At 40.3% G+C, this 26,553-nt stretch overlaps 1 protein-coding gene across 1 annotated transcript; it reads right to left on the bottom strand.

Moving 5' to 3' along the window:
* Window positions 1–451: 451 nt before the first annotated feature.
* On the bottom strand, window positions 452–23,128 carry LOC114249824 (uncharacterized). Its single transcript, XM_089739041.1, has 14 exons — window positions 22,996–23,128; window positions 21,830–21,974; window positions 20,417–20,504; window positions 13,111–13,292; window positions 11,629–11,819; window positions 10,897–11,012; window positions 10,607–10,772; window positions 9,980–10,479; window positions 9,133–9,264; window positions 6,909–7,023; window positions 6,020–6,138; window positions 5,075–5,304; window positions 4,575–4,758; window positions 452–3,662 (listed from the first exon to the last, which is right to left on the bottom strand). Exons 1-14 carry the CDS (start codon window positions 23,024–23,026, stop codon window positions 3,516–3,518), a joined length of 2,346 nt encoding a protein of 781 aa, XP_089595167.1. The 5' UTR covers window positions 23,027–23,128; the 3' UTR covers window positions 452–3,515.
* Window positions 23,129–26,553: the final 3,425 nt, after the last annotated feature.

The following is a 26,553-nucleotide window of genomic DNA, read 5'->3' on the forward strand; positions in this document are numbered from 1 at the left end:
ATATTTAAACTACAACTTTAAACTTCATCAGTAAAAGTAAACATCTCTCTCGTCTCACTAATCTATACATATAAATAAAATTGGAGTGTCTGTTTGTATATTGAAATAGCCTCTTTTTACTACATGCATACGAATATATATACGGTACATACACCAAAATAACATTTTTGAAGTTATACTTTTTTAGGCGCGTTATGAAAAATTGATGAGAGTGAAATTTTACGATGCGCGCGCACCGTGACACAAAATTAACAGAAATGAAGTTGCCCACTAAATCGCTCATTACAATACGACCGACGTAACTTGGCGAGTCTGAATATAGCCGCAGGTGAACTTTCCGAACCGTACCAAGAATTACCGAATTTATACGATGTCAAGAAAAGGGATGTCCAATATGCGTGTTTGAGGATGTTGTTTAATCGATGTTTTTTCAAATTGATTAAAATTTAAATAATAAAAAAAGAAACAAATTTAATAAAAATAAAGTATAACTTCTTACGCGCGTACATAAGTACACGCACCCTTTATTTTACAATTTTTGTCTGTCTATTTGTTGCGGCTAATCTCTGGAACGGCTGGACCGATTTTGACGGAATTTTCACTGATAGGTAGCTGATGATATAAGGAGTAACTTAGGCTACTTTTTTTAGACTAGCTTTGCCCCGCGGCGTCACCCGCGGTATGACAATAACCGCGGGTAACGTCGCGGGACTCCGCTATCAATAATAAAATTTAATGTTTCCGAAGCGAAGCGAGGGCGGGTCGCTAGTAACATATAAAAAAATGTATTTTCTCATACTAAGTTCAGTGTTAACAATTTTTTTTTTATTGCCTAGATGTGTGGACGAGCTCAAAGCCCACCTGGTGTTAAGTGGTTACTGGAATCCATAGACATCTACAACGTAAATGCGCCACACACCTTGAGATATAAGTTCTAAGGTCTCAGTATAGTTACAACGGCTGCCCCACCCTACAAACCGAAACGCATTACTGCTTCACGGCAGACATAGGCGGGGCGGTGGCACCTATCCGTGCGGACTCACAAGAGGTCCTACCACCAGTAAAACTTTATAGCACCGTATGAACGATATATTTAGAGAGATATTTATTTATGCTGCCGCTAAATAATAATCTCCATAACATATTCATTATCCCATTTAGTACCAGTTAAAAGGAAGTCAAAAATTCCATGAATTTGTTCTCGATTTGGTCATTCCTATAAACGAATCCAAGGTCGAATTCTATTAGTTAAAAGCATGCTTAAATGAATGTAATTAACGGTGTTACATTCGTGTGTGTGAAGGACATTGGGTACACTGTTGTAGTCGTCGTGGCCTAAAGGATAAGACGTCCGGAGCATTCGTATGTAGCGATGCACCGGTGTTCGAATCCCGCAGGCGGGTACCAATTTTTCTAATGAAATACGTATTTAACAAATGTTCACGATCGACTTCCACGGTGAAGGAATGACATCGTTTAATAAAAATCAAACCCGCAAAATTATAATTTGCGTAATTACTGGTGGTAGGACGTCTTGTGAATCCGCACGGGTAGGTACTAACCTACCTATAGGCTTCGGTAACCACTTAATACCAGGTGGGCCGTGAGCTCGTCTACCCATCTAAGCAATAAAAAAAAACTGTGGCCACCTACCAAATCTCAAAGACGCTGCCTCTACGACTGCTATTTACCAATCTTATATCTATTAGGAATCTCATAAAAAATGCTTGTAAAGAAATACGCTTAAGAATATCACAACCTCAACACTTTTTACGGCTTAATACAGTTTTCATTGATAGTTCTGCACAGACGGCTCCTACTGGTACTGAATGGCTGTGTAGTTCTCGTAAGCATTGTTGGAACTTGCACCGACTATGCTTATTGTTATAGAAGCAGTAGCGTTCAGCTTAAAAACTGTAGCAGCTGTTGTTCTACCGTCACGCTTAACACCAGGTGGGTCGTGAGCTCGCTTATCTTCTTAATATATGTAAATTACGTGTCACGTTGTTTGTCCGCGATGGACACCTAAACTACCGAACCGATTTTTCCTTTTTTTATTTTAAATATGTGTTTTGTTCCAACTTAGGCCATAGGATGGTTTTTATTTCGATTAATGGTCGCAATATTTATTAATTAACAATAAAATGATTTCTTATGTTGATTATTGTTATTAATTGTAAGTTTCATAAGTCTAAAACAGATGGCGCCTTAAATCAGTTTTTTACAGACAATTGTAATACTGTCTGACAGTAATATCTCATAGATGGCGCTGTTTTAAAAATACCAACGTTTCACGTAAGCTACAATTAAATGGCATAAACACCACGTGTTGCCGAGGCTAAAGTCTAAGTGAAATTTATTTCGTAGTAAACGCAATACAGCGAAATCCAATTGTTGTTACTTTGTTAATTTTTGGTATTAGCGTAGCCGGCCACGTGTTATTTAGAAACAAAAATCGGTTGTCTGTAAAGTCGGTTTACTGACGATAGTTGAACGTGACAACGTCATAAGGAAATACTGATGGAATGGTTTCATTTTACAAAAGAAAATTTCAATTTTGTTTGATAGATATTGTCGCTCATTGCGCGCTCTCGCTTGCACTTCAAGCCTTAAATGGAACGCCTCAGAGCGAGGTAACGCCGCATTAGTCATGTTTTTTCGTGCGTACAGCCGGCTCCATCGAATTATAAGTCGTTGTCACGTCAAAAACCTTAGTCACAGCAACGTATGGCCGGGTCCGCTAGTACAAGTATATAAAAATAAAAGGTAGTCGGTATCATATTGGACTACACTTGGACAACACGTTAAACCTTCACAGTTCTGGGTGAACTTGTCAAACAAACTGTATTAAGCCGTAAAATTGTTATTTGTCTTTGACTCTTCAATACTTAAAGCTAATGTTTTCTTATCTAATTTCACTTATACTAATCACATTTATATAGAATATTTGGATCCTTGTTTCTAAGTAACTAATCTTATAACGACAGCTTGGCAGTTTTTGTTATATATTTTTTTTATTATTTATATATTTTTTAAATATCTTTTGTGCCGATTGAAATCGTGCATAAACGCATTAGCTGGGCCGCATATTGCAAGCAGTCCGCCAGAAAACGAGAATATTTGAGCAAGAACGTGAACGGCGACAATGTGCGTTCTACGACCGGACGATTGCTCCGACTATGAAGTTTAATATTTCTTACAATGTGCGAGATCTGTAGTACTTTATAGTAACAAATGTATTCATCTGTGCTCTTTGTTCGACTTAGTAATTTCCGTCAGAAGCATCACCGTTTGCCTTTAATTTGTTGGATTGTGATTGTTTTGATTGATTACCTAGGCCCTTAACACATTACAAAATTATGTGGACTGGAGAAGTTCTCCTGGTTTGTAGATGTACGTCTCACTAAAATATAATTCAACTTTTACACGACACAATACTCGGCAAAAGGAATCATCGTCAAAAATCCACGAAAAATATCTTACGCAAAAAAAAATTACATACTTTTTTCTGTTTCTCATTGGAAGGCGAATATCATTATCAACAACGGCACGGCGATAACGCACACCATGTACACTGAGGTCCTGGGTTCGCATTCCGATATGATGACGAATTGTTCGTTCCACAAGGAGTCGTTGTTACGGAGAGGCACTTCAAGGACCACCTGTAAACAAAAACATCGTGCTTAGTGAGAGTTTTTTAACGTTCTCGATAGCGTAAAAGTTAACCCAATTTTGTAAGCAATGCTGGACATAGGCCTCCCTGATTTGAGCCCAAAGATCGCTCCAGCACCGCCTGCATCCAGCGAACCCCCAATTTCCATAAGATCGCCACTCAAGAACTCTTCAGCTTATTGACCTTCCGTTCTTATGCTAACACATTTGAGGGTAGTTCATACTAGTCATGAGTGGAGCCTTAAGAAGACGTGCGCTCCGGGAGTCCCCTTCTACACTGACGATAACAAAACATTGTACATTCAATATTATTTTTATTCGAGCTTACGAAAGCCATATCTTGAAGTTCTAGTGAAAGTGAAAGCCTTATAAGTGGCTGCCATTGTAGCTGATTGCCTAATATCATGGGTATTGCTACGGTGAAAGTGTTTAGTGAAATTGTTGTCTTTTGTGTTCACTGCTCTTGTTAAATGCCGCCCATCATTTTGACCCAGAAGTTCGAAATCTTTAAAATAGCTCGGGCACCCTTCAGGTCGGTTTGCACGTTGCTTCTTTGGAGAAACAGGTCGGATGGTGGTAGGTACCCGCGTGGCGAACTAGCCATATGTAATTTAGTACTGGTGGTAAGACCTTTTGTGAGTCCGCGCGGGTAGGTACAACCACCCTGCCTATTTCTGCCGTGAAGTAGTAATGCGTTTCGGTTTGAAGGGCGGGGCGGCCGTTGTAACTATACTGAGATCTTAGAACTTATATCTCAAGGTGGGTGGCGCATTTACGTTGTAGATGTCTATGGGCTCCAGTAACCACTTAACACCAGGTGGGCTTTGAGCTTGTCCACCCATCTAAGCAATAAAAAAAAAACTCTTTTAAAAAGGAATTTTTAAATTCTCGTTTAACAGTACCTTTTGAGTGGAGAAAATGTCCAGCGCCAGATCGCATCTCGCAGTGCTGTTGGTGCACTCGCGCAGCTTGCTTCGCGCCACTTCGTACTTCGTCTTCTGAAGGTCGAACCGAGCCCGGATGTAGTTCCTTTGCACTTCGTTCTCGGAGTTAAACACGAAGAAGTAGTAGCCATTCGCTGGGACTCTGATGGGGAAAGGGAATTTATTTTATCGGCATACTTACATATTTTTTATTGCTTAGATGGATGGACGATCACAGCTCACCTAGTATTGAGTGGTTACTGGAGCCTATAGACATCTACAGCGTAAATGCGCCACCCACCTTGAGATATAAGTTCTAAGGTCTCAGTATAGTTACAACGGCTTCCCCGCCCTTCAAACCGAAACGCGGTAGAAATAGGCAGGCTACCCGCGCGGACTCACAAGAGGTCCTACCACCAGTAAACCGTTCCGCACACTATAGATTCGGTAGTGTCTCGCAAGGCACCGGCGCCACTGACCTGTACGTGAGCGCATTGGCCTTGGAGGCGGAGAGGGCGTCGTCGGCACCGGCCCCGCGGCGACAGGCACCGTGCGGCGTCAGGGGCAGATACAGCACCAGACCCGCGCACTCTAGAAGCGCCTCTTCGCTGCTGGAGAACGACGACCAGAACTCCGAATTGCTCATGTCGAACGCTGTCGTCTCGTTGACTTGGTCGTGGTGTTCCGCGTAGCCGTCTGGTGAGAGACCCTGGAGTGAGAAGTTGTTTTTAATGTGAAGTATGTGTAGTAGAACCAAATTATACGAGCCAAGAGAGTTATATTTTTATTTTATTTTTATTGCCCGTTATGGTGATGGTTACCGTCGCCCATGGACTTCAGCAATGCCAGGGGCAGGGCCAAGCCGCTGCCTACCGCTTAATACTCTCCACAAGCCTCGTTTGAAGAAGGACATTTCATAGCGCTCGGGAAACACCGTGGAGGGGAGCTCATTCCATAGCCGGATGGTGCGTGGCAAAAACCGTGTTTAATTATGTTTATTTATAAGTGCTGGACTTATACAGACTGCCTTTACAGACACCACTGTTTTTTTTTTTAATTTTTAATTTTTTTGCATAGATGGGTGGACGAGCTCACAGCCCACCTGTTGTTAAGTGGTTACCGAAGCCCATAGACATCTACAATGTAAATGCCGCAACCCACCTCAAGATATGAGTTCTAAGGTCTCAGTATAGTTACAACGGCTGCCCCATCCTTCAAACCGAAACGCATTACTGCTTCACGGCAGAAATAAGCAGGGTGGTGGTACCTACCCGTGCGGACTCACAAGGGGTCCTACCACCAGTAAAGTCTTTTATTTATCGATTAAGGCACTACGAAGTCTGCCGGGTCAGCAAGTTTCGAATAAAATTTCATTTACAAGGGGAGTATTGTCTGGGCAGTAGAACACAACACTATGTACCTACTTCTTCTGCCGCGAGATCCCTCGCCTCGTCGTTTTGGTTCAGAAGTTGTTGCAGCTCCTGCTGTCGCAGCATCAGGTCCCTCCTGGAGCGCGCCTCCTCTCTAGCGTCGCGTCGCTTCTCTGCAATACAATCAATGGTCTGTGCATTCTTCTGTTCAGGAAGCAGGAAGAATTTCGTCGCAAGTTCGTACGTATTTGAAATTCAGAAGAGGGGTCTTCATCTCCATCTATCGCCGAATAGTCGAACGAATATCGAAGGATCTAGTAGCACCTAGAACGCTCGAGAAGTACAACGCCATCTATTGTCAGATAACGGAAACACAATACTAAAGATGTGTGGAATATTCTCGATAATTCTAGGGATGTGGTATCGGCTATAAAAGCGTTGCAGGGATGGCACGCAGTCAGTCAGTAATCGGAGCTACTCGAAGCGAAACAACGAACGGATCACCTAAAGCGAAGCGGAAGAAGTGAATTGAGAATTTTAAAGTGTTTGTTGAGTGTTTTAAGTGCTCTAAGTGCTGAATACAGTTTTTAGTTGTACTTTGGTGGAATTTTACTTATCCCGAACCCCAGTGCGTAACATTATTTTGGTTGGGGGAACTTTTTCCAGTGTTTTTTTTATTGCTTAGTTGGGTGGACAAGCACTACGAGCAACAAATTCTAAGCCCAAGTTGAACAATGCAACGACTGCTTTTAAAACACCCTTGATACCGAGATGCATTATTGCTTCACGGCAGAAATGGGTATGATGATTATTGGATGGATTGGATGGATTATTGCTTCACGACAGATATGGGTATGATATTGATATTGCAGGTTACCAGTACGCGTTAAGACCACTAAAGAAAAAAATTATAATGTTTATTGAATTAAAGAAAGTGGCTCACGCTGCCTTTGCGCCCTAGTTCTCTCCTCGTCGATAGCTTCTACCAGGACCTGACGGAGCCGATCCAGCTCCTCGCTGCTTCCGCGAGCCGCAGCCAGGGTGTTGGAGTGCGAACCCTGAAATTGTCGAGTTAAATTTTGGTGAACCTTCAAATAAATGTGTGTGTGTGCAAAGTCACACAAGGTAGTAGTGAAGGTTATAAAAAATAAGAATAATCGCAAGGGTCAACCACCAACTACTCCGCAGTACAATGGAGCAGCCTCACCCTGGAGGAACTACCTGCATGATCACGGTATCTCTACGCCAAGTTAGTATGATTCAGCAAGAGAAATACGAGAACATCTATCAACTGTGTAACATCTCGTCATCGCGAGTCAGGAATTGTTGAATTTACGTGCAGCGACATCTGCTGATAACAAACTAAATAGAAATAATTGTAAATCATCTTTTATAGTATGAGGTAGCGCCCTCTGTGAATTGATATATTAACTTCACGTTTCATTTTTTCGTTTCATCGAGTTTGAAATCACATCACAACGATTCTAAAGAAGTTTCACTTCAGAAACCTGGCCAGTTGTGATTTATTTGTTGGTGGTTACACAGCACCTCGACCCTGGCCGGACGCCCGTGGACTCCACGTAACATCTACTGATTGGAACACCGACGAATAACACCCAGGTCTTCCGCGATCACGAACTTTTAAGTATTCGAAACGGCGGTAAACAATACCTAGTCAGGTCATAAGTATTGTCACACAGTAAAAACTTTTCTTTTAGAATGCTGGCCACAAAAAAGTTTATTGAATTCGAATTTCGAGTTGTTCATGAAAATAAAAATAGTATACATTTAGAATTTTACTCATTTTTAAATATGGAGTGAACGCTTAAAGAAGACCGTGTTGCAGTTATTGCGTTGCATCGTTGCGGTTACGCGTCAATTCAAATTTTTAACATACTGAAAAATTTGAATACAACCAAAAGATTCGTTTATCGTACCATCAAACGATACAATGAAGACTCTAGTGTAGATGACAGGTCAAGAAGTGGTCGCCCTCGGTCTGTTAGGACTCCAGCAGTGATAAAAGCTGTGAAGGCGCGAATTCAAAGAAATCCCAAACGTAAACAGAAACTGTTGGCCCTTCAGATGGGGTTAAGCAGAACCACGGTGAAAAGGGTGTTAAATGAAGACTTAGGGCTTCGGGCATATCGAAGAAAAACAGGACATCGTTTGAATGCTCGTCTAATGGACCTGAGACTGAAGAGATGCCGCGCTTTGTTGAAGCGGTACGCGGGAAAAAAATATCGGGAAATTCTTTTTTCGGATGAAAAATTTTTTACCGTAGAAGAGAGCTACAACAATCAAAATGATAAGGTTTACGCACACAGTAGTGAAGAAGCGAGCAACCTTATTCCGCGTGTCCAACGAGGTCATTTTCCATCCTCGCTCATGGTATGGTTGGGAGTTTCTTATTGGGGCTTAACAGAGGTACATTTTTGTGAGAAAGGTGTAAAAACGAATGCAGTTGTGTATCAAAATACAGTCCTGACGAACCTTGTGGTACCTGTTTCTCATACCATGTTCAATAATAGGCACTGGGTATTCCAACAAGATTCGGCGCCAGCTCATAGAGCGAAGAGCACACAAGACTGGCTGGCGGCGCGTGAAATCGACTTCATCCGGCACGAAGACTGGCCCTCCTCCAGTCCAGATTTGAATCCGTTAGATTACAAGATATGGCAACACTTGGAGGAAAAGGCGTGCTCAAATCCTCATCCCAATTTGGAGTCACTCAAGACATCCTTGATTAAGGCAGCCGCCGATATTGACATGGACCTCGTTCGTGCTGCGATAGACAACTGGCCGCGCAGATTGAAGGCCTGTATTCAAAATCAAGGAGGTCATTTTGAATAAACTTCAGTGTCATAAGAATCTATGTTTTGTTAAGTTCATTTTGGTATATTAATGGTTACATAATGAATAAATTTGTTTCAATTATTTTACATTAAACATGTGACAGAATTTATGACCTGACTATGTATAATGACAATAGTTCTAATTACAACTCAAAACGTTTACGTTACGTATCAAAACGTCGTCCGAGTTAGTTGTCGCCCGCTCAGTCATACTATTAATGACGATGACCTTTTTTCTCCTACTATTTATTTATTAGTTACGCGTCATATCCGTGACGTCAGAATAGCGAGTGCGGGAGGTAGTGCACGTACCTCCCCGGGGCGTGTCCCTCCCACGCTTGCGTGTAGTCTCCGCAGCACCCGGTCCCCGCGCTCTCCCAGGGCTCGCAGTCTCCTCAATACATCTTCGAAAATTTCTTGTGAACTCGCTTCTGAGTTTTGTTCCTGAAAGATATGTTTTTAATTAATGGCAGTCAAAAATACAATGCCTGTGGTAAGTGGCCACTGTCACCCGCGGAAACCCTTGTCCAGCACGAACTCTTTTTACGCTGTTTAAGAAGTGCGGAAAGATGGTTGTCATGGGTTCGATTTAAAATGAACTCTAGTGCTACCGATGTCTGCTCACTTGTCCTTTTACTGTTGCAGACGGAAGAGCGAGATCGGCCGCGGGTGCTAATTAGCTACCGAGGGTCGTAGGCATATGGACTCTGCCGGCTATGCGAACCATGAAGTTGATGACTCCTTTGTTTTCGTAATAATGACAATAATTATTAGGGAATATTAGCGGATTCTTGCTTAATACTCCATTCCTTGGTTATGGTGAAAAAGGAATTTGGGTTTGCTTTAGAGTCCTGCCTAGGATATTTACATTTCGTTAAACATAAACAAGAAGAGTGGTCGCGGCGGATGCCTCCCCCTCCTCGCACCTAATCAAATCTAACCCTCCCCCGTCCCCTGCGTTCCAACAGGCTACAGACTTGGGTCACCTAACTTTGTCAGAACTCTCTTGTGGATTGCGAAAATGGATCATCATTCTTTGTTAAATTTCCTTTTATTACCTAACGAAGCAATACCCCAGAATATTGTACCTTATCACTTAGATTGGCTGTTTGTGAATGGAAGCTTATTCAATGAAATATAATTTTTCAAAATTAAGTACCGTATTCTCGTATTTGGTCGTGGTGGTTTCATATTTTTTCGTATAAGGTATATCTAAGTGGTTGTTGTGTTCATTCGGTCTATTGTATCTTCTGTCCTTCAGACGACTCTTACGTTCGTTATTTTCTTTTCTTCTCGAATCTTCTGGTGCCACGTGACTGGCAACAGGTTCAATGCTTTCTTTAGATTCTAATCTTTCTTTTCCATTCTGCACAGTAGACGGGGTTGGAGTTACGGTAGCATCTTTTTCCTTGAAATGTTTGATAGTGTTATTTGTCGACTTAAGTTCTGGTTCACTTGAATTAGTTTTAAATTTATTCTCATTTTCAACATTAGCGCCATTAGCTTTTGGATATTTTTCAGTCGTTTCAAGAACTATATTATCTTCGATGGTTGTTAGATTATGTTTATTGATTTCTTCCACATTAGGGTCTTGTGTTGTATTCCTGGTGTCTGATGTTTCCTTTTTATTAATGTGTTCACTATTAGTGCCGTCGAGTTCTGAAAAAATGTTCGATTTTAAAATTTTGATTTGGTTCACAGCGGCCTCTATCCCAAACTATTGAGCTTTGAACTAATCTTTGGAATGTAAGCTGTTATTTCTTTTGATGCAACGCCATGAACGAACCTTCAAATGATAACCATCTCCGCTCGTCTCTATCAACGTTCGCATCTCTATGTCGATGTAGAGCCGGTAGAGACATCAAATGAGAAGGAATGTGGTAATATTTTAACTGCTCATCTTTTACTGCCTGACGAAGAGCGTGCAGCCTCTCTAAAATCTCACGCAGTTCCTGGAAGATACAGAAAGATTTATAAGTTTTCAGTTTGATTCGCCTATTGATAATTGAAGACCGGATCATTGGAGGTCACGTACTCGAAGGGTCAAAACAAAAAGGCTTTATTTTCCACACTCACTTTTGGATCTTGATCGGTGATGTCAGCGTTGTGGACATTCTCCGATAGCGCGCTCACGTTAGCTGTCTTGTTGGCGTCGTAGAAGCTTACTCCAGCTCTGTGACGCCTCATTGTGTCTGCAACAGACCGGACACTGTCGTCAGTATCATGTGCGGCCTACACTGATCAACCGCTGGTAGGTCCTAACCTATTGATGGGTGGCTTAACGCACATCTGCTTTTAAACAGACAGCTGTAGCATACACTTGTGTGCTGCAGACCGTCTTCATCCCGCTAGCTAATAAGCTGATATGTGAATCAATCCATTTCGTGAATCAATGTGGGTTGTACATTATAATTTGTGTAATTACTGGTGGTAGGACCTCTTGTGAGTCCGCGTGGGTAGGTACAAGCACCCTACCTATTTCTGCCGTGAAGCAGTAATGCGTTTCGGTTTGAAGGGTGGGGCAGCCGTTGTAACTATACTGAGACCTTAGAACTTATATCTCAAAGTGGGTGGCGCATTTACGTTGTAGATGTCTATGGACTCCAGTAATCACTTAACACCAGGTGGGCTGTGAGGTCTTCCACTAGACTAAGCTATAAACAAAAAAGGTACGATGGTGCTGCTAACACTGATAAACTATCGAATTATTAAAAAGTATTGTAATTCTTTAACAAAGCACCTTCTTGAAAGTTAAAGTCAAGGAGGATTGGTTCAGTGATGAGTTTCTTCACCCGTTTACATCCTTACCAGGATCGTTAGCCTTCCCGTCGATTTTCTTAAGCTCTTGAATCTTCTCCAGTAACGTACTATTCGTCATCAGCCCCAATTTGTACGCCTCTATCAGCTCGTCCAGTTCTTCTGAAGAGTCGTCTCCAATATACGCGCACTCCTGGAGATGCTTGTAGCCCTTAATCATTATGAGGGAGGCTCCTGGCCAACTGCGAAGAGAACAGATTGTGAAATTAATTAAATGAATGTTCGACTGGTGTGTATATCATACTGTTACGCGCTGGGGTTCGGGATAAATAAAATTTCACCAAAGTACAACTTAAAACTGTATCCAACACTTAGAACACTTAAGCACTTTAAAACACTCAACAAACATTTTAAAACTCTCAATTCGCTTGTTCCGCTTCGCTTCAGGTGATCCGTTCGCTGTTTCGCTTCGAGTAGTTTCGATTACTAACTGACTGCGTGCCATCTTTACAACGCTTTTATAGCCGATTATTATATTCATAATCATCCCTAGAATTATCAAGAATATTCCACACATCTCTAGTAGTAGTTCCCGCTATCTGACAATAGATGGCGTTGTACTTCTCGAGCATTCTAGGCCCTTCGATATTCGTTCGACTATTCGGCGATAAATGGCGTTACTGTTACCAGCGTAACAATATTTATAGCGTATATAGTCCTGAGGTCAATAAACTATGCTATTAATTATCGAATTTACATGGCTGATCTACCGTCACTCGGCTCCCGCGTGAGGCGTGACGTCAGCTACTGAAATTGTACTACATGTGTGGATCGGGAATTACTCCCACATCTGTATTTGCGCAGCGATGTTACTTTGTTTCTCAAATGACGTCGAAATGGTCCATATTGGTAAGCAATAGTTGGAGCTGTGGAAGGCAACTGTGTTCTTAGTGCGAGTTATTTAACTTCGCGACAGCGCTTACTATGTTTGCCGCTAGGGGCGCTGTTCCAACTCCATACAAATTTGAGTTAGCTTTTACGCGAACGAGAAGTTAATATTCTCGGACTAAGCACACTGTATCTCATCATCTAAATTTAAATTGTAATTGACAACATAGAGACGGTGACTTCGTTTTTTTTTTAATGCATAGGTGTGGACAAGCTCACAGCCCACCTGGTGTTAAGTGGTTACCGGAGCCCGTAGACATCTACAGCGTAAATGCGCCACCCACCTTGAGATATAAGTTCTCAGGTCTCAAGTATAGTTACAACGGCTGCCTCACTCGTCACACCGAAACGCATTACTGCTTCGCGGCTGAAATAGGCGGGGTGGTTGTACCTACCCGCGCGGACTCACAAGACGTCCTACCACCACGTTTTACCATGGCTACCGTTTAATTGGTTTAACCACTTAAAACTTATCCAAACTCCATCTCAATACCTATTTTTCAAGAATAGCTGGTTTTCAAAAGAAGTGACCAAGAAGATAATAGTACTGACTGAGGAAATTTCCCTTATCATAAAATCATTTACCTAACACAAGCTGAAACAGTAACGCTTGAGCCCTTGAGCAGATAGAAGCCCCAATACTCTTTCATGTCGTCTTCTAGCTCCAGCTCTCTGGTCATGGACACCGGGACTAGATCTTCGGCTATCTCCGGAGGACCTGGCACCACGAAAGCGTTGAATGTAGCATTCGATCTTACGACTTGTCTCTGAAAGAATAAGATGCCCGATTTTAGGAAAAATCTTCCAACTATAAAGATTTTTAATTACAAAGGTACGTATTTCTCTGATGTTTTTTTATTGCTTAGATGGGTGGACGACCTCACAGCCTACCTGGTGTTAAGTGGTTACTGGAGCCCATAGACATCTACGACGCAAATGCGCCACCCACCTTGAGATATAAATTCTAAGATCTTAGTATAGTTACAACGGCTACCCCACCCTTCAAACCGAAGCGCATTACTGCTTGGAACTTATATCTCAAGGTGGGTGGCGCATTTACGTTGTAGATATCTATGGGCTCCAGTAACCACTTAACACCAGGTGGGCTGTCAGCTCGTCCATCCATCTAAGCAATAAAAAGAAAATAAACAAATAAATTCCGTACGGGTCGAGCTAAATAAAACCGTTTAAAAAACTCAGTTAGCTGTTCTAATCTGTTTTAGATCCGCACAGTATTGTATGGTATTGTATAATGGTGTCTTATTTATTCTACGAATTAATTTTATAAAAACGTCAATGAAAACCAGACTGGCTCTTATATCTATTAAGAATTTTATGACCGTGAAATAACAAGGAAACTTCAACCTTAGGCCGCGCTAACCAGTGATCAAATTTCCCTGATAATTCATCGAAAAGCATGCCAGCGATCGTAAACTTTATGGCTCAACGAATAAGGGTCATAAAAAAATACTTTTAAACGACAAGTTGTAACCGATAAGAGAGTTATCACTGGGTGTTATCAGCCGCAGACTTAGGGCAATACAACTAAGCCTATGTGATAAAAACTGTCTTGGACTGCGTTAACGCTTTCACCGATCAATGAGCTAATTATTGATGGTCGCAGTGGACTGATGAGTTGAAGGATATGTGTGGTTAAGCCTTGTTCGGACTAGGCGAGTATTTTAGTCGAGTACCGAGTAATTTAGTGGCTAAACTACTCGCTACTCGCCCGAAAAAATAGAACAAAATGGATGGACTTGACTAAATTATTTACTAACCCACTTGACTAAATTTTTGGTGCTCAGACACATTTAGCTACTAAATTACTCGGTACTCGACTAAAATACTCGCCTAGTCCAAACAAGGCTTTAGTGCGAGTTTTTAACGTTCTCGATAGCGTAAACGTTAACTCGATTTGTATGGAGTTTTTTTTTTGCTAGATGGTTGGACGAGCTCACAGCCTACCTGGTGTTAAGTGGTTACTGGAGCCCATAGACGTCTACGACGTAAATGCGCCACCCACCTTAAGATATAAGTTCTAAGATCTCAAGTATAGTTACAACGGCTGCCCCACCCTTCAAACCGAAACGCATTACTGCTTCCCGGCAGAAATAGGCGGGGCGGTGGTACCTACCCGCGCGGACTCACAATAGGTCCTACCACCAGTAATTACGCAAATTATAATGTTTGATTTTTATTACACGATGTTGTTCCTTCACCGTGGAAAGTAAATCGTGAGCATTTGGTGAGTACGTATTTCATTAGAAAAATTGGTACCCGCCTGAGATTCGAACACCGGTGCATCGCTAAACACGAATGCACCAGACGTCTTATCCCTTAGGCCACGACGATTTCAGACGGAGTTGGAACAGCTGTTCTTCGTTTGCCGCTAGGGGCGCTGTTCCAACTTCATACAAATTTAAGTTAACTTTTAACCACTTTTAACCACTTACCATCAGGTGGGCCGTATGCTCGTCTGCCTGTAAGGCAATAAAAAAACATACAGTCCACCAGGTATTAAGTGTATTGTATATTGTTATTTCCAAACCGGAATGAGATATGTCCGTCTCGTGATAGAAATGGATTTTTATTTTTTGTACAGGAGAAAATCGCCGGATCCCCACCCGTCCGGCGCGTGGGGTATGTGGGAGTTGAACCTCACTAAAAACTCCTGCTGCTCACAGCCGGCGTCCTATCCTGGACCGGGCTGGAGCCCAGTAGGGGCCTGTGAGACGGGGGACAGGGTTGACGCAGAGCATATTACACCCATCCCGCATGATAGAAATGGATGATAGGGTACTTTTGCTACCCGCGCTACTTACAAAATAGCTTATCCCATTGATTATCATATTATTACGCACTGATACAACTTTTAACCCAAAGCACCGGTCATCATTCTAGTCGAACCTGTCGCCTGCGACGAAGGGCTCGGCGAGTAAATTAACCCATAGACACAGTCCACTGAGCTTCTCGCCGGATCTTCTCAGTGGGTCGCGTTTCCGATCCGGTGGTAGATTCTGCGAAGCACTGCTCTTGCTAGGGTTCGTGTTAGCAACAACGTCAGATTTGAGCCCCGTGAGTTCACCTACTACTTCGGTGAGTCTACAATAACCCGAGGTTACTAGAATAGGTAGGAAAATAATAATAGAACAACAACAAAACCGGGCGTCTCATCAAATAAACTACGACGAAATCACGAGCCGTATATACATACTTTTAACTAGATAAATTTGCACACTTTGAACATCAATAAAAATGCTATAATCTTGTTATCACGACGCGTGTCCGAACTTGATAAGAGGTTACTAGTTTCAGATGTTTCGTAATATATTAATGATATAATATATTATATTATAATATATATGTATTATATAATATATTATATTATAATATACCTAGTCAGGTCATAAATTCTATCACATGTTTAATGTAAAATAATTGAAACAAGTTTATTCATTATGTAACCATTCATATACCAAAATGAACTTAACAAAACATAGATTCTTATGACACTAAAGTTTATTTAAAATGACCTCCGTGATTTTGAATACAGGCCTTCAATCTGCGCGGCCAGTCGTCTATCGCAGCACGAACGAGGTCCATGTCAATATCGGCGGCTGCCTTAATCAAGGATGTGTTGAGTGACTCCAAATTGGGATGAGGCTTTGAGCACGCCTTTTCCTCCAAGTGTTGCCATATCTTGTAATCTAACGGATTCAAATCTGGACTGGAGGAGGGCCAGTCTTCGTGCCGGATGAAGTCGATTTCACGCGCCGCCAGCCAGTTTTGTGTGCTCTTCGCTCTATGAGCTGGCGCCGAATCTTGTTGGAATACCCAGTGCCTGTTATTGAACATGGTATGAGAAACAGGTACCACAAGGTTCGTCAGGACTGTATTTTGATACACAACTGCATTCGTTTTTACATCTTTCTCACAAAAATGTACCTCAGTTAAGCCCCAATAAGAAACTCCCAACCATACCATGAGCGAGGATGGAAAATGACCTCGTTGGACACGCGGAATACGGTTGCTCGCTTCTTCACTACTGTGTGCGTACACCTTATCATTTTGTTTGTTGTAGCTCTCTTCTACGGTAAAAATTTTTTCATCCGAAAAAAGAATTTCCCGATATTTTTTTCCCGCGTACCGCTTCAACAAAGCGCGGCATCTCTTCAGTCTCAGGTCCATTAGACGAGCATTTAAACGATGTCCTGTTTTTCTTCGATATGCCCGAAGCCCTAAGTCTTCATTTAACACCCTTTTCACCGTGGTTCTGCTTAACCCCATCTGAAGGGCCAACAGTTTCTGCTTACGTTTGGGATTTCTTTGAATTCGCGCCTTCACAGCTTTTATCACTGCTGGAGTCCTAACAGACCGAGGGCGACCACTTCTTGACCTGTCATCTATACTAGAGTCTTCATTGTATCGTTTGATGGTACGATAAACGAATCTTTTGGTTATATTCAAATTTTTCAGTATGTTAAAAATTTGAATTGGCGCGTAACCGCAACGATGCAACGCAATAACTGCAACACGGTCTTCTTTAAGCGTCCACTCCATATTTAAAAATGAGTAAAATTCTAAATGTAAACTATTTTTATTTTCATGAACAATTCGAAATTCGAATTCAATAAACTTTTTTGTGGCCAGCATTCTAAAAGAAAAGTTTTTACTGTGTGACAGTACTTATGACCTGACTAGGTATTAATGAATAAATAAATAAAATGCGTAAATCGGTAGATGAGCATTACGCAGATGGTCATAGATGCACACGGCTACAGCGTCAATTGGGGCCTTAGACCAGTCTCAATTTTTTTGCATAGATTGCTGGACGAGCTCACGGCCCATTTGGTGTTAAGTGGTTACCGGAGCACATAGACATCAATAACGTAAACGGCAACCATGAGTCATGAGTTCGGAGTCTCAGTTTGTACAGTACAACAGCTGCCCCGCCCTTTAAACCGAAACGCATTACTGCTTCACGGCAGAAATAGGCAGGGTGGTGGTACCTACCTGTGAGGACTCACAGCACGCCCAAACACCAGAAATTACGCAAATTATATATTTGCGGGTTTCATTTACATTACACGATGTTATTCTTTGGTCGTGGATATCGGTCGTGAAGATTTGTTAAGTACGTATTTCATTAGAAAAATTAGTAGCTGCCGGCGGGATTCGAACACGGGCACGGTCGCATCGCTCGATACGATTGCACCGGGAGTATTATCCTTTAGGCCACGACGACTTCATATTTGTGAAACAGATATCTTAGCTTTCAAACTGTCCTATGATACGGTCCTCGTCGACGAGAAACTGGAGGCCTTAGGCTACCAACGAATAAGTAATAATAATAATAATTTATTTATTTCTCTCTTAAAGGTATACTAGAGGATGATTTTTTTTGATAACGCCATTTTGTTGTGTCTTTAAAGCAGTTAGTTGCTCTCAATTAAGAAAAATAGTATTATTATTCGCCAATAGATGTCGGGAAGAGTCATAAAGTTGATTATAATCGATAAAGTTGATTATTGAAAACACGAATAAAACGACATTTTCTGAAAATAAATCGTAGCTAGATCGATTTATCGCCCCCGAAATCCTCTGTATACTAATTACATTTTATGAAAATCGTTGGAGCTGTTTCCGAGATTCAATATATATACAAGAATTGCTCGTTTAAAGGTATAAGATAAGATAAGAGTACAAATATAAATAGAAATTACCTTATAATATATTTTGTAAACCTTTGAAAGAGCTGAAGTCTGTGCTAGGTTCAAAGACCTGTATTACTGATCTCCAGGATCCGTCCTTCTTAAGACAGATTAGGTTAGGTTAAGTCGTGATCACTAATAGTAATCACGTAGGCCATGAAGTAGGTATTTCAAAGGCAAAATAAAATTATTTGGGTACAGGGGTTACTTATGACGTTTTTGCTTCGAATCATCCTTCTTTGGAACGAATATCCCTTCATAGTGTTCTTGACGTGTCTTCTTTCAAACGAAGCTAGAAAACAATTCTTAGCGGCGAGCATCGTCATAACTGATTGAAGTCCTCGATAAACGGCTTTTGTTAAGATTAGGAGCCACAGTAATAAATAACTAGATTAAAGTAATTAAAATTAGGATGTTTAAAATAAATAAAAAACACTTTATCGATAGGTATTCTTTCGCAATGTAAGCCAACGCATTGTTCCGAAACTAGTTTCACGTATTTATAGAAAAACTATAAAAGCTGTGTGTGTAGCGTGTTATCCGTGTGGCTTCTTGTTTTGCTCAACAAGCCCGTACGGAAATTGATATACGCATATATACTTCTAGCGCGAAATTGTTTTTTTTTTATCGCTTAGATGGGTGGACGAGCTCACAGCCCACTTGGTGTTAAGTGGTTACTGGAGCCCATAGACATCTACAACGTAAATGCGCCACACACCGTGAGATATAAGTTCTAAGGTCTCAGTATAGTTACAACGGCTGTCCCACCCTTCAAACCGAAACGCATTACTGCTTCACGGCAGAAACAGGAGGGGCGGTGGCACCTACCCGTGCGGACTCACAAGAGGTCCTACCACCAGTAATTACGCAAATTATAATTTTGCGGGTTTGATTTTTATTACACGATGTTATTCCTACACCGTGGAAGTCAATCGTGAACATTTGTTAAGTACGTATTTCATTAGAAAAATTGGTACCCGCCTGCGGGATTCGAACACCGCTGGATCGCTAGATACGAATGTACCACCGGACGTCTTATCCTTTAGGCCACGAAGACTTCGTATTTATAGAAAACTATAAAAGCTGTCTGTGTAGCACGCGTATTCGGTAGGCAGCGGCTTGGCTCTGCCCCTGGCATTGCTGAAGTCCATGGGCGACGGTAACCACTCACCATCAGGTGGGCCGTATGCCCGTCTGCCTACAAAGGCAATAAAAAAAAAAAAAAAAAAATATTCTTCGTGTGGCTTCTTGTTTTACTCAACAAGCCCGTACGTAAATTGATATAGGCAAATATATATGGGCGCAAACGCCACTATTGGCAATAATTAACATAATAATATATCTCTTCTTCTTCCAGTGCCTCTTCAATCCTGAAGGTTGGCAGTTAGCTTCCTATATTCATTTTTATCAGCAGCCAGCCGGAACAGCTGTTCGACGGAGGCAATACCGGTTCACTCCCACTCCCATAATAATATGTAGTTTAGTTTATTCTATGTTAATATTCATTTATTATTAGCAAGATGAAACTGTTATTCTACCATATTTAATAATTAGCAGACACTGTTTTGATGTGAAAATGTTCAGAATATGTTTAATGTTTATATTATTGTTTAATAACACAAATGACTGTATAAATAATTAAATTTTAATAAAGCATAAATATTAATAATAATTGATATTATAAATAACAGTAATTAATTAATTAACTATTGTAATTGTTCTGCAAATGATGTTGGCGCCATCTATTATTAGGCTAGATAATAACAATGTTAGTTTATATTAGTTAAAAGTAATTTATGTAAAATAAATTAATGTCAGCTCATGTAAAAATCACTAAAATATGTATTGTGAATATTAAGCTATATTTTGTGAATTGTTTTGCAGTAATTATCTTCGTTTGTGTAAAAGAAGTTGTAGTTACTATAACCAGCACAAAATGGCTAACTGTGTAAGAACTAAGACGTAGACGTAGACTTTTTGTAATAAAATAGTAATGTTAAAGTTTTATAGAATTGTATTGTATTTTGATTGTAAAAGACCTTATGTGTGTAAACCCTGGCTTAACGCCGAAATATACTTCTAGCGCGAAATTGTGTACATAAACAAAAAAAAAACCGGTCTTTGATAGAGCATCCTGTATGTTTTAAGGCTCTCGAAGTCAACTAATAGATACAACTCACCTGACACCAGGTCGGTGATATTTTACTGTCGATCAGACGCATATCCGTCATGCTCATTGGATATATTTGACCCGAGTACACGCGATATCTGAAAGAAAAGTAATAAATCAAAATCAAATAAAAGATAGTGGAAATTTTGCATAGGCACAATCGAGAAGGGCCGTGTTATTATCAAGGAACAAAATTCATTGCTTATTGTAGAAAAAATGACCGTAAGAAACATACTATTTAATACCAACACATATCAAGTTTGCGAACTATCACTCTTATACGAGTATAGAAGTTAGATGATAAACTAATAGGATTATCAAAGTTTAAAAGAATCCAGAGCAGTCGGTAATGGCTGATCTACGCTTCTGTTGTTACCGATATGGTTCTCGTCGAACCGGTCGCTTGCGACGAAGGGCTCGGCGAGTAAATTAGCCTACAAACACAGCCCACAGAATTTCTCGCCGGATCTTCTCAGTGGGCCGCGATTTCGATCTGGTGGTAGATTCTGCAAAGCACGGTTCTTGCTAGGGCTCATGTTAGCAACGTCAGGTTTGAGCCCCGTGAGCTCACCTACCAGTTCAGTAAATTTAGAATAACCCCTGGAGGTTACTATAATATGTAGGAAATAAAAACAAATGACTGGGTAAATGGTATTTTTGGAACTCGCCCTAATCATCTGGAAGGCAAACAGCTTCACAGAAAGTGGTGGAATAATATAAGGTTTTGTTTAAAGTGTTTACAACATACTTTAACATTATCACATTCTCGGTACCTACTCGAGTTAAAGTGCCGGTTAATATCCTCGAAGTTAATCTAATTAGGACATTTGGTAACGTTATATAATTTACCTCAATTTATATTGTTAATCAGCTATTCCAATTATTTAATTGTTTGTTTTAAACTGGCCAACGTTCATTTGGAATCGAATACTTAGGACGTCAATCATAATTGAGTCCTAATGTGCATAATTAGGTTCTACAATTGAGGAACCAAACTAAATATAAATTGTGCTATTAGAAAAAAACACATACGAGACTAGACTCCAATCGGGATTCAAAACTGGACCATTGGTGGTCATTTGTGAGTTTAGGTCTCAAATTCTCATGGGCAATAGATACAATTTGTTCTATTTTACTTGTGTTCATTGCTTACCGGAGCTCATGGATAAGAAAAATGTCGCCGCAGGCCCTCACAGGTGGGTACCACCATCCTGTCTATGCCTGCGCCGAAGTATCCTGCGTGCCAGTTTGAATGGAAAGATAGACAATAGTTCAACTTTATGTCTTAAGACGGACATACATGTTGTGGTCTTGGGTAACCGCTTAACATCAGGGTGGCCGTGAGTTTGTCTGCCTGTCTCATGTAATAAAATAACGTCGGCTTATAAGCGCAATCTAAAAAGGGCCATTAATCTCAACTCACCTTAAATATAATGGAATCATTATGAACATACTGGGCAGTATGATGAGGAGAGTGAGGAGTCTACACAGCCTCAAGGGTGTTCGGTAGCAGGACCGGCCGCTGAGGGTACATCGGCGCTGAGGTGGGCGGATTATTGGAAGACCAGCTGTAGATATTGGTGCTTGTTTGTGAATCAGGAATATGCAAGGCTTTCTCGGGATTAGATATTGACTATGGGATATTCGGTGTGGTTTGGAAAATTATATACAGCAGGCTATTGGAAAAAAGCCATCACTTTCGTCCACAGTCCGTCTCAAGATATAATTTGTACAGCTTATTATACAATCGTTGTCTGAGGTGAATTCCTTTAGTGTATTTCGCAAAAGCCTCATACCTCAACCTGTCGGTTTTTTAATCGATGTTTCACCAGGCTCATAGCTATAACCAGCAGCGTAACTGTTATTACTGGTGGTAGGACGTCTTGTGAGTTCGCACGGGTATGTACCGCCACACTGCCTATTTCTGCCGTGAAGCAGTAATGCGTTTCGGCTTGAAGAGTGGGGCAGCCGTTGTAACTATACTGATACCTTAGAACTGATGTCTCAAGCTGGGCATTTAGGTTGTAGATGTCTATTGGCTTCGGTAACCACCAGGTGGGCTGTGAGCTCGTCCACCCATCTACGCAATAAAATATAAAAGATCCCGAAATTTCCGGTGTTCCAATAATCAACGTCAATTCCAAGTCCTTCTTTAATCTGACAGCTGGACTTTTTGGCGGGAACGCGAGGAGTGAAGTTGTGTGATTTGTTTTATTTTGTCTATTTAGTTTTTCTTGAGGTTTAAATGGGTAATAAAGTTGGTTTATTAACTGTTTAATACCAGTGAAAGTGCACAAATGTGGGAAAATCTAACAAAGCCGCTGGACTTGGCTTCTCGGGATCCTCCAAAGAGTCCACTGAAAAAATCTCAGTAAATGACCATCATTTCACTGAGATTATATTTCATCCCACATCGTCTCATCTCAGTTGATTAATATCTTAAAATAATGATATACATTTCATTTCACTCCATATTATGATTTTTGATAAAAACAAGAATATAAATTAAAATAAGACATGACTTTTTAAGTTACCGGGTCATAAAATCCCTTAAAAAAATCTGACAGATAGTAGGTTTATCTAGCTTACCTTCTAAAGGCACTAATTCTTGAGGGTCCATGGTTGGGCGCTTAATGTTCACATCACAGCCTCAGTCGCTTGAGGTTGGTTCACTTCTCTTACTTCGCAGTCCGAATAAGTAGCGTTGTAGTATGAGGCAACTGGTTTAAAATTGAAACAATTTAGATTCATTATCCGTAGACAAGTAACATAATAGAGTTCTTGACGTTAATAGGCGGCCATTTTGGATCTATCTTTAATCTGATAATGTCAGGTGACTAGACCGCACGCGTCTTTTATCACCCCAACAGGATAATTTTATCGTTATTTGTTTTAATTTTATGTGAATATGAGAACACACCTAAAAATGTAAGTGCTTCGGCTACTAATTTAGTTTTTAGTCGCTTGTATTTATTTGATTATTGATTATTTCACTAAATTATAGGCCCAATAAGCAACTTAATTATTCCAGTTACTTTTAATTAATAAAAATATCTTGATTCTATTTTTATTGTTTATATCCCTCTTAACTTCATTGTTATGCCCCCCCTATTCCCTTGGTCCTTGACTTTACAATACCGATATTTTCTGTTATATTTAAGCCCGCTGAAGGTTTTTAGTATTTTTGAAGAACTTTGTTTTTTTTTTTTTTTTTTATTGCCTTTGTAGGCAGACGGGCATACGGCCCACCTGATGGTGAGTGGTTACCGTCGCCCATGGACTTCAGCAATGCCAGGGGCAGAGCCAAGCCGCTGCCTACCGCTTAATACTCTCCACAAGCCTCGTTTGAAGAAGGACATGTCATAGCGCTCGGGAAACACCGTGGAGGGGAGCTCATTCCATAGCCGGATGGTACGTGGCAAAAAATATCTCTGGAAACGCACTGTGGATGAACGCAGTGGCTCCAGCTAGTATGGATGAACTCTACTCCGGTGAATTTCGTTTGCTACTTTGGTGTTTTGGTGGAGTTCTGTAAGCATGGCTTTAAAATGCTGTCACTAACGTGTTGACTTCATGACAAATGTCAAGTAGAGAGAGATAGAGAGAGAGAGAGAGAGAGAGAGAGAGAGAGAGAGTTCATTGCACATCAAAACATACTGAGCATTGAAAATTTGTAAGCCGATAAGTATAATTTGTACAATAAGCAATCTTATCACTAAGACTAGGGAAATTCTGAAAAAGACCACGGCAAGTATGTATATAGCGCTGTAGCTGTTATTAACAATATTAATCTATCGTTATAGGTGCAACCATTAAGCATATACTCAAATATGTTTAAATTTTTGATTAATTTATAAATTAATGAAATTTCGATAAACATCTTTATATATTCTTAGATATGGCGAGTAATCTAGATTTTTTATTTGTCTCCTTTATCCGGCTGTCACAATAGCCTTTAATAATAACTAGTGGTCCCGCAGTAGTCGAAATTCGACTATAATTAATTGGAATTGTAGGTTTGTACACTATTATGATTGTATTTTATACTTCTATAATCACAAATTTCACCAAGACTACACTATAAAAAGTATTAACAAAGACAAACAATATTTAATCTATTCTCAATTTGACAACAGACGTCAAGAACAAAAGTTTGACAATAAATAGTATGCATGGTGTGTGCGTCAAATACATGGTATGTAGTGTGTGTAATGTTTTCTTTATTGATTTAATGTATCTTTTATGCTTTATTTTAAAAAAATATTAGCATTGTGCACTTCTTCTCTATATTCTCTATAAGTGTGGAAAATTTTATACTCCTCCGTCCGCGCAATTTTGGTAAAAAGGGATACAAAGTTTTTGCTTCACGTATTAATATAAATAATAATAAAGTAATAATCAATAAAGTAAAACTCAATCAAAGTTTTTTGCAACTATGATATCACTTAGCAACTGCGTGCGTTAATATAGAGCTTATGATATCCTAGCGTGGTGATTTATCTAATCACTGGGCCTATAATAAAACCTACAATGACGCGAATTATGTACCACATATATACAGGGTTTTATTGTTTTTTAATAAGCTTTTATTACCATTTTTTTTATTGCTTAGATAGGTGGACGAGCTCACAGCCCACTAGGTGTTAAGTGGTTACTGGAGCCCATAGATATCTACAATGTAAATGCGCCACCCGCCTTTGAGATATAAGTTCGAAGGTCTCAAGTATAGTTACAACGGCTGCCCTACCCTTCAAGCCGAAACGCATTACTACTTCACGGCAGAAATAGGTGGGGTGGTGGTAATTACCCGTGCAGACTCACAAGACGTCCTACCACCAGTAATTACGCAAATTATAATTTTGCGGGTTGCGATTGAGAAGAAATACACAGCCTGCCGTCATCGCCAGCTTCAAATTATTAATCTTTTAATCTATATCTAATATATTCTCGTGTCGTGTAATTCTCGTGTCACAATGTTCGTTCCCATACTCCTCCGAAACCGCTTGACCGATTCTCATTAATTTTTTATGCATATTCAGTAAACCTGAGAATCGGCTACTATCTATTTTTCATACCCTTAAGTGATAAGGGTTGTCCCCCCCTAAGATTTATTTTTTATTTTTTGGACAATTTTTTTTTGTTATAATGAGACATTATGTGGTTGAATGAGGTATTGTTATTTTTATGTTCCTTCATCGTTCACAGCGCTACATGCCTCTTTCACTCATCTACCACATCCTTACACACTTACAATAAGTTAGTTTTTTTTTTCTACACTAGAGATTCCCTAGAAATCTTATACATGGCAAATACTTATACTTGGCAAAACAACGTTTGCCGGGTCAGCTAGTAATATATAAAAATGAATTGCTGTTCGTTAGTCTTGCTAAAAGTCGAGAACGGCTGGACTGATTTGACTAATATTGATCTTGAATTATTTGTGGAAGTCCAGAGAAGGTTTAAAAGGTAGATAAATATGAAAATGTTCGAAATTAAATAAAAATAACAATTTTGTTTTTCCTTTGATGTGTCCCCCGTCGAACGGATTCCTTTTATTTGTTTTAAGTTGTATTTTATACAAAAGTTTAGGTCTTTTATTTATCGATTGAGGTACTACGAAGTCTGCCGGGTCAGCTAGCTTATTAATAAATATAGGAACGTATGATAATGAATGAAACACCGCTTTTCTATGCAATAGGTACTAGAGATGTAAATATCATAAAACTTTAACCCACAGACACAGCCCACTGAGTTTCTAGTCGGATCTTCTCAGTGGGTCGTGTTGCCGATCCGGTGGTAGATTCTGCGAAGCACTGCTCTTGCTAGGGCCAGTGTTAGCACAACTCCTGTTTGAGCCCCGTGAGCTCACCTACACGTTAGGGCGAAGCTGATATAGCCCTATCAGCATAAATAGGGGGAAAAAACGGTTGCTAAGCCAAATTGAGACATTCAGTTATCAGCTTCGAAGCGATGTGGATTTAAGGAATTTTCCTCGGACCTTCTTTCTTCAAACACAAGACGTTATCATTATTATCGTATTATCAATGTTTATTCAAATTCTATTCAACGTCTGCGCGATAAGTATCTATGAAATGCACAATTACATAACTTTTTACCTCACAGGCTTTACTGGTGGTAGGACCTCTT

The sequence above is a fragment of the Bombyx mandarina genome, chromosome 28 (genome assembly GCF_030267445.1).
Source record: "Bombyx mandarina strain Sakado chromosome 28, ASM3026744v2".
Classification (NCBI taxonomy): Eukaryota; Metazoa; Arthropoda; class Insecta; order Lepidoptera; family Bombycidae; genus Bombyx; species Bombyx mandarina.

Bases quoted from the DNA above. Each gene is read 5' to 3' on its own strand.
- LOC114249824 (XM_089739041.1), bottom strand. From the start codon at position 23,026: ATGGACCCTCAAGAATTAGTGCCTTTAGAAG. The intron at 13,293-20,416 runs GTGAGTTGTATC...TTATTCTTTCAG, and splicing joins TATCACCGACCTGGTGTCAG to AGACAAGTCGTAAGATCGAA. The intron at 3,663-4,574 runs GTACTGTTAAAC...TTTTGTTTACAG, and splicing joins ACATTTTCTCCACTCAAAAG to GTGGTCCTTGAAGTGCCTCT.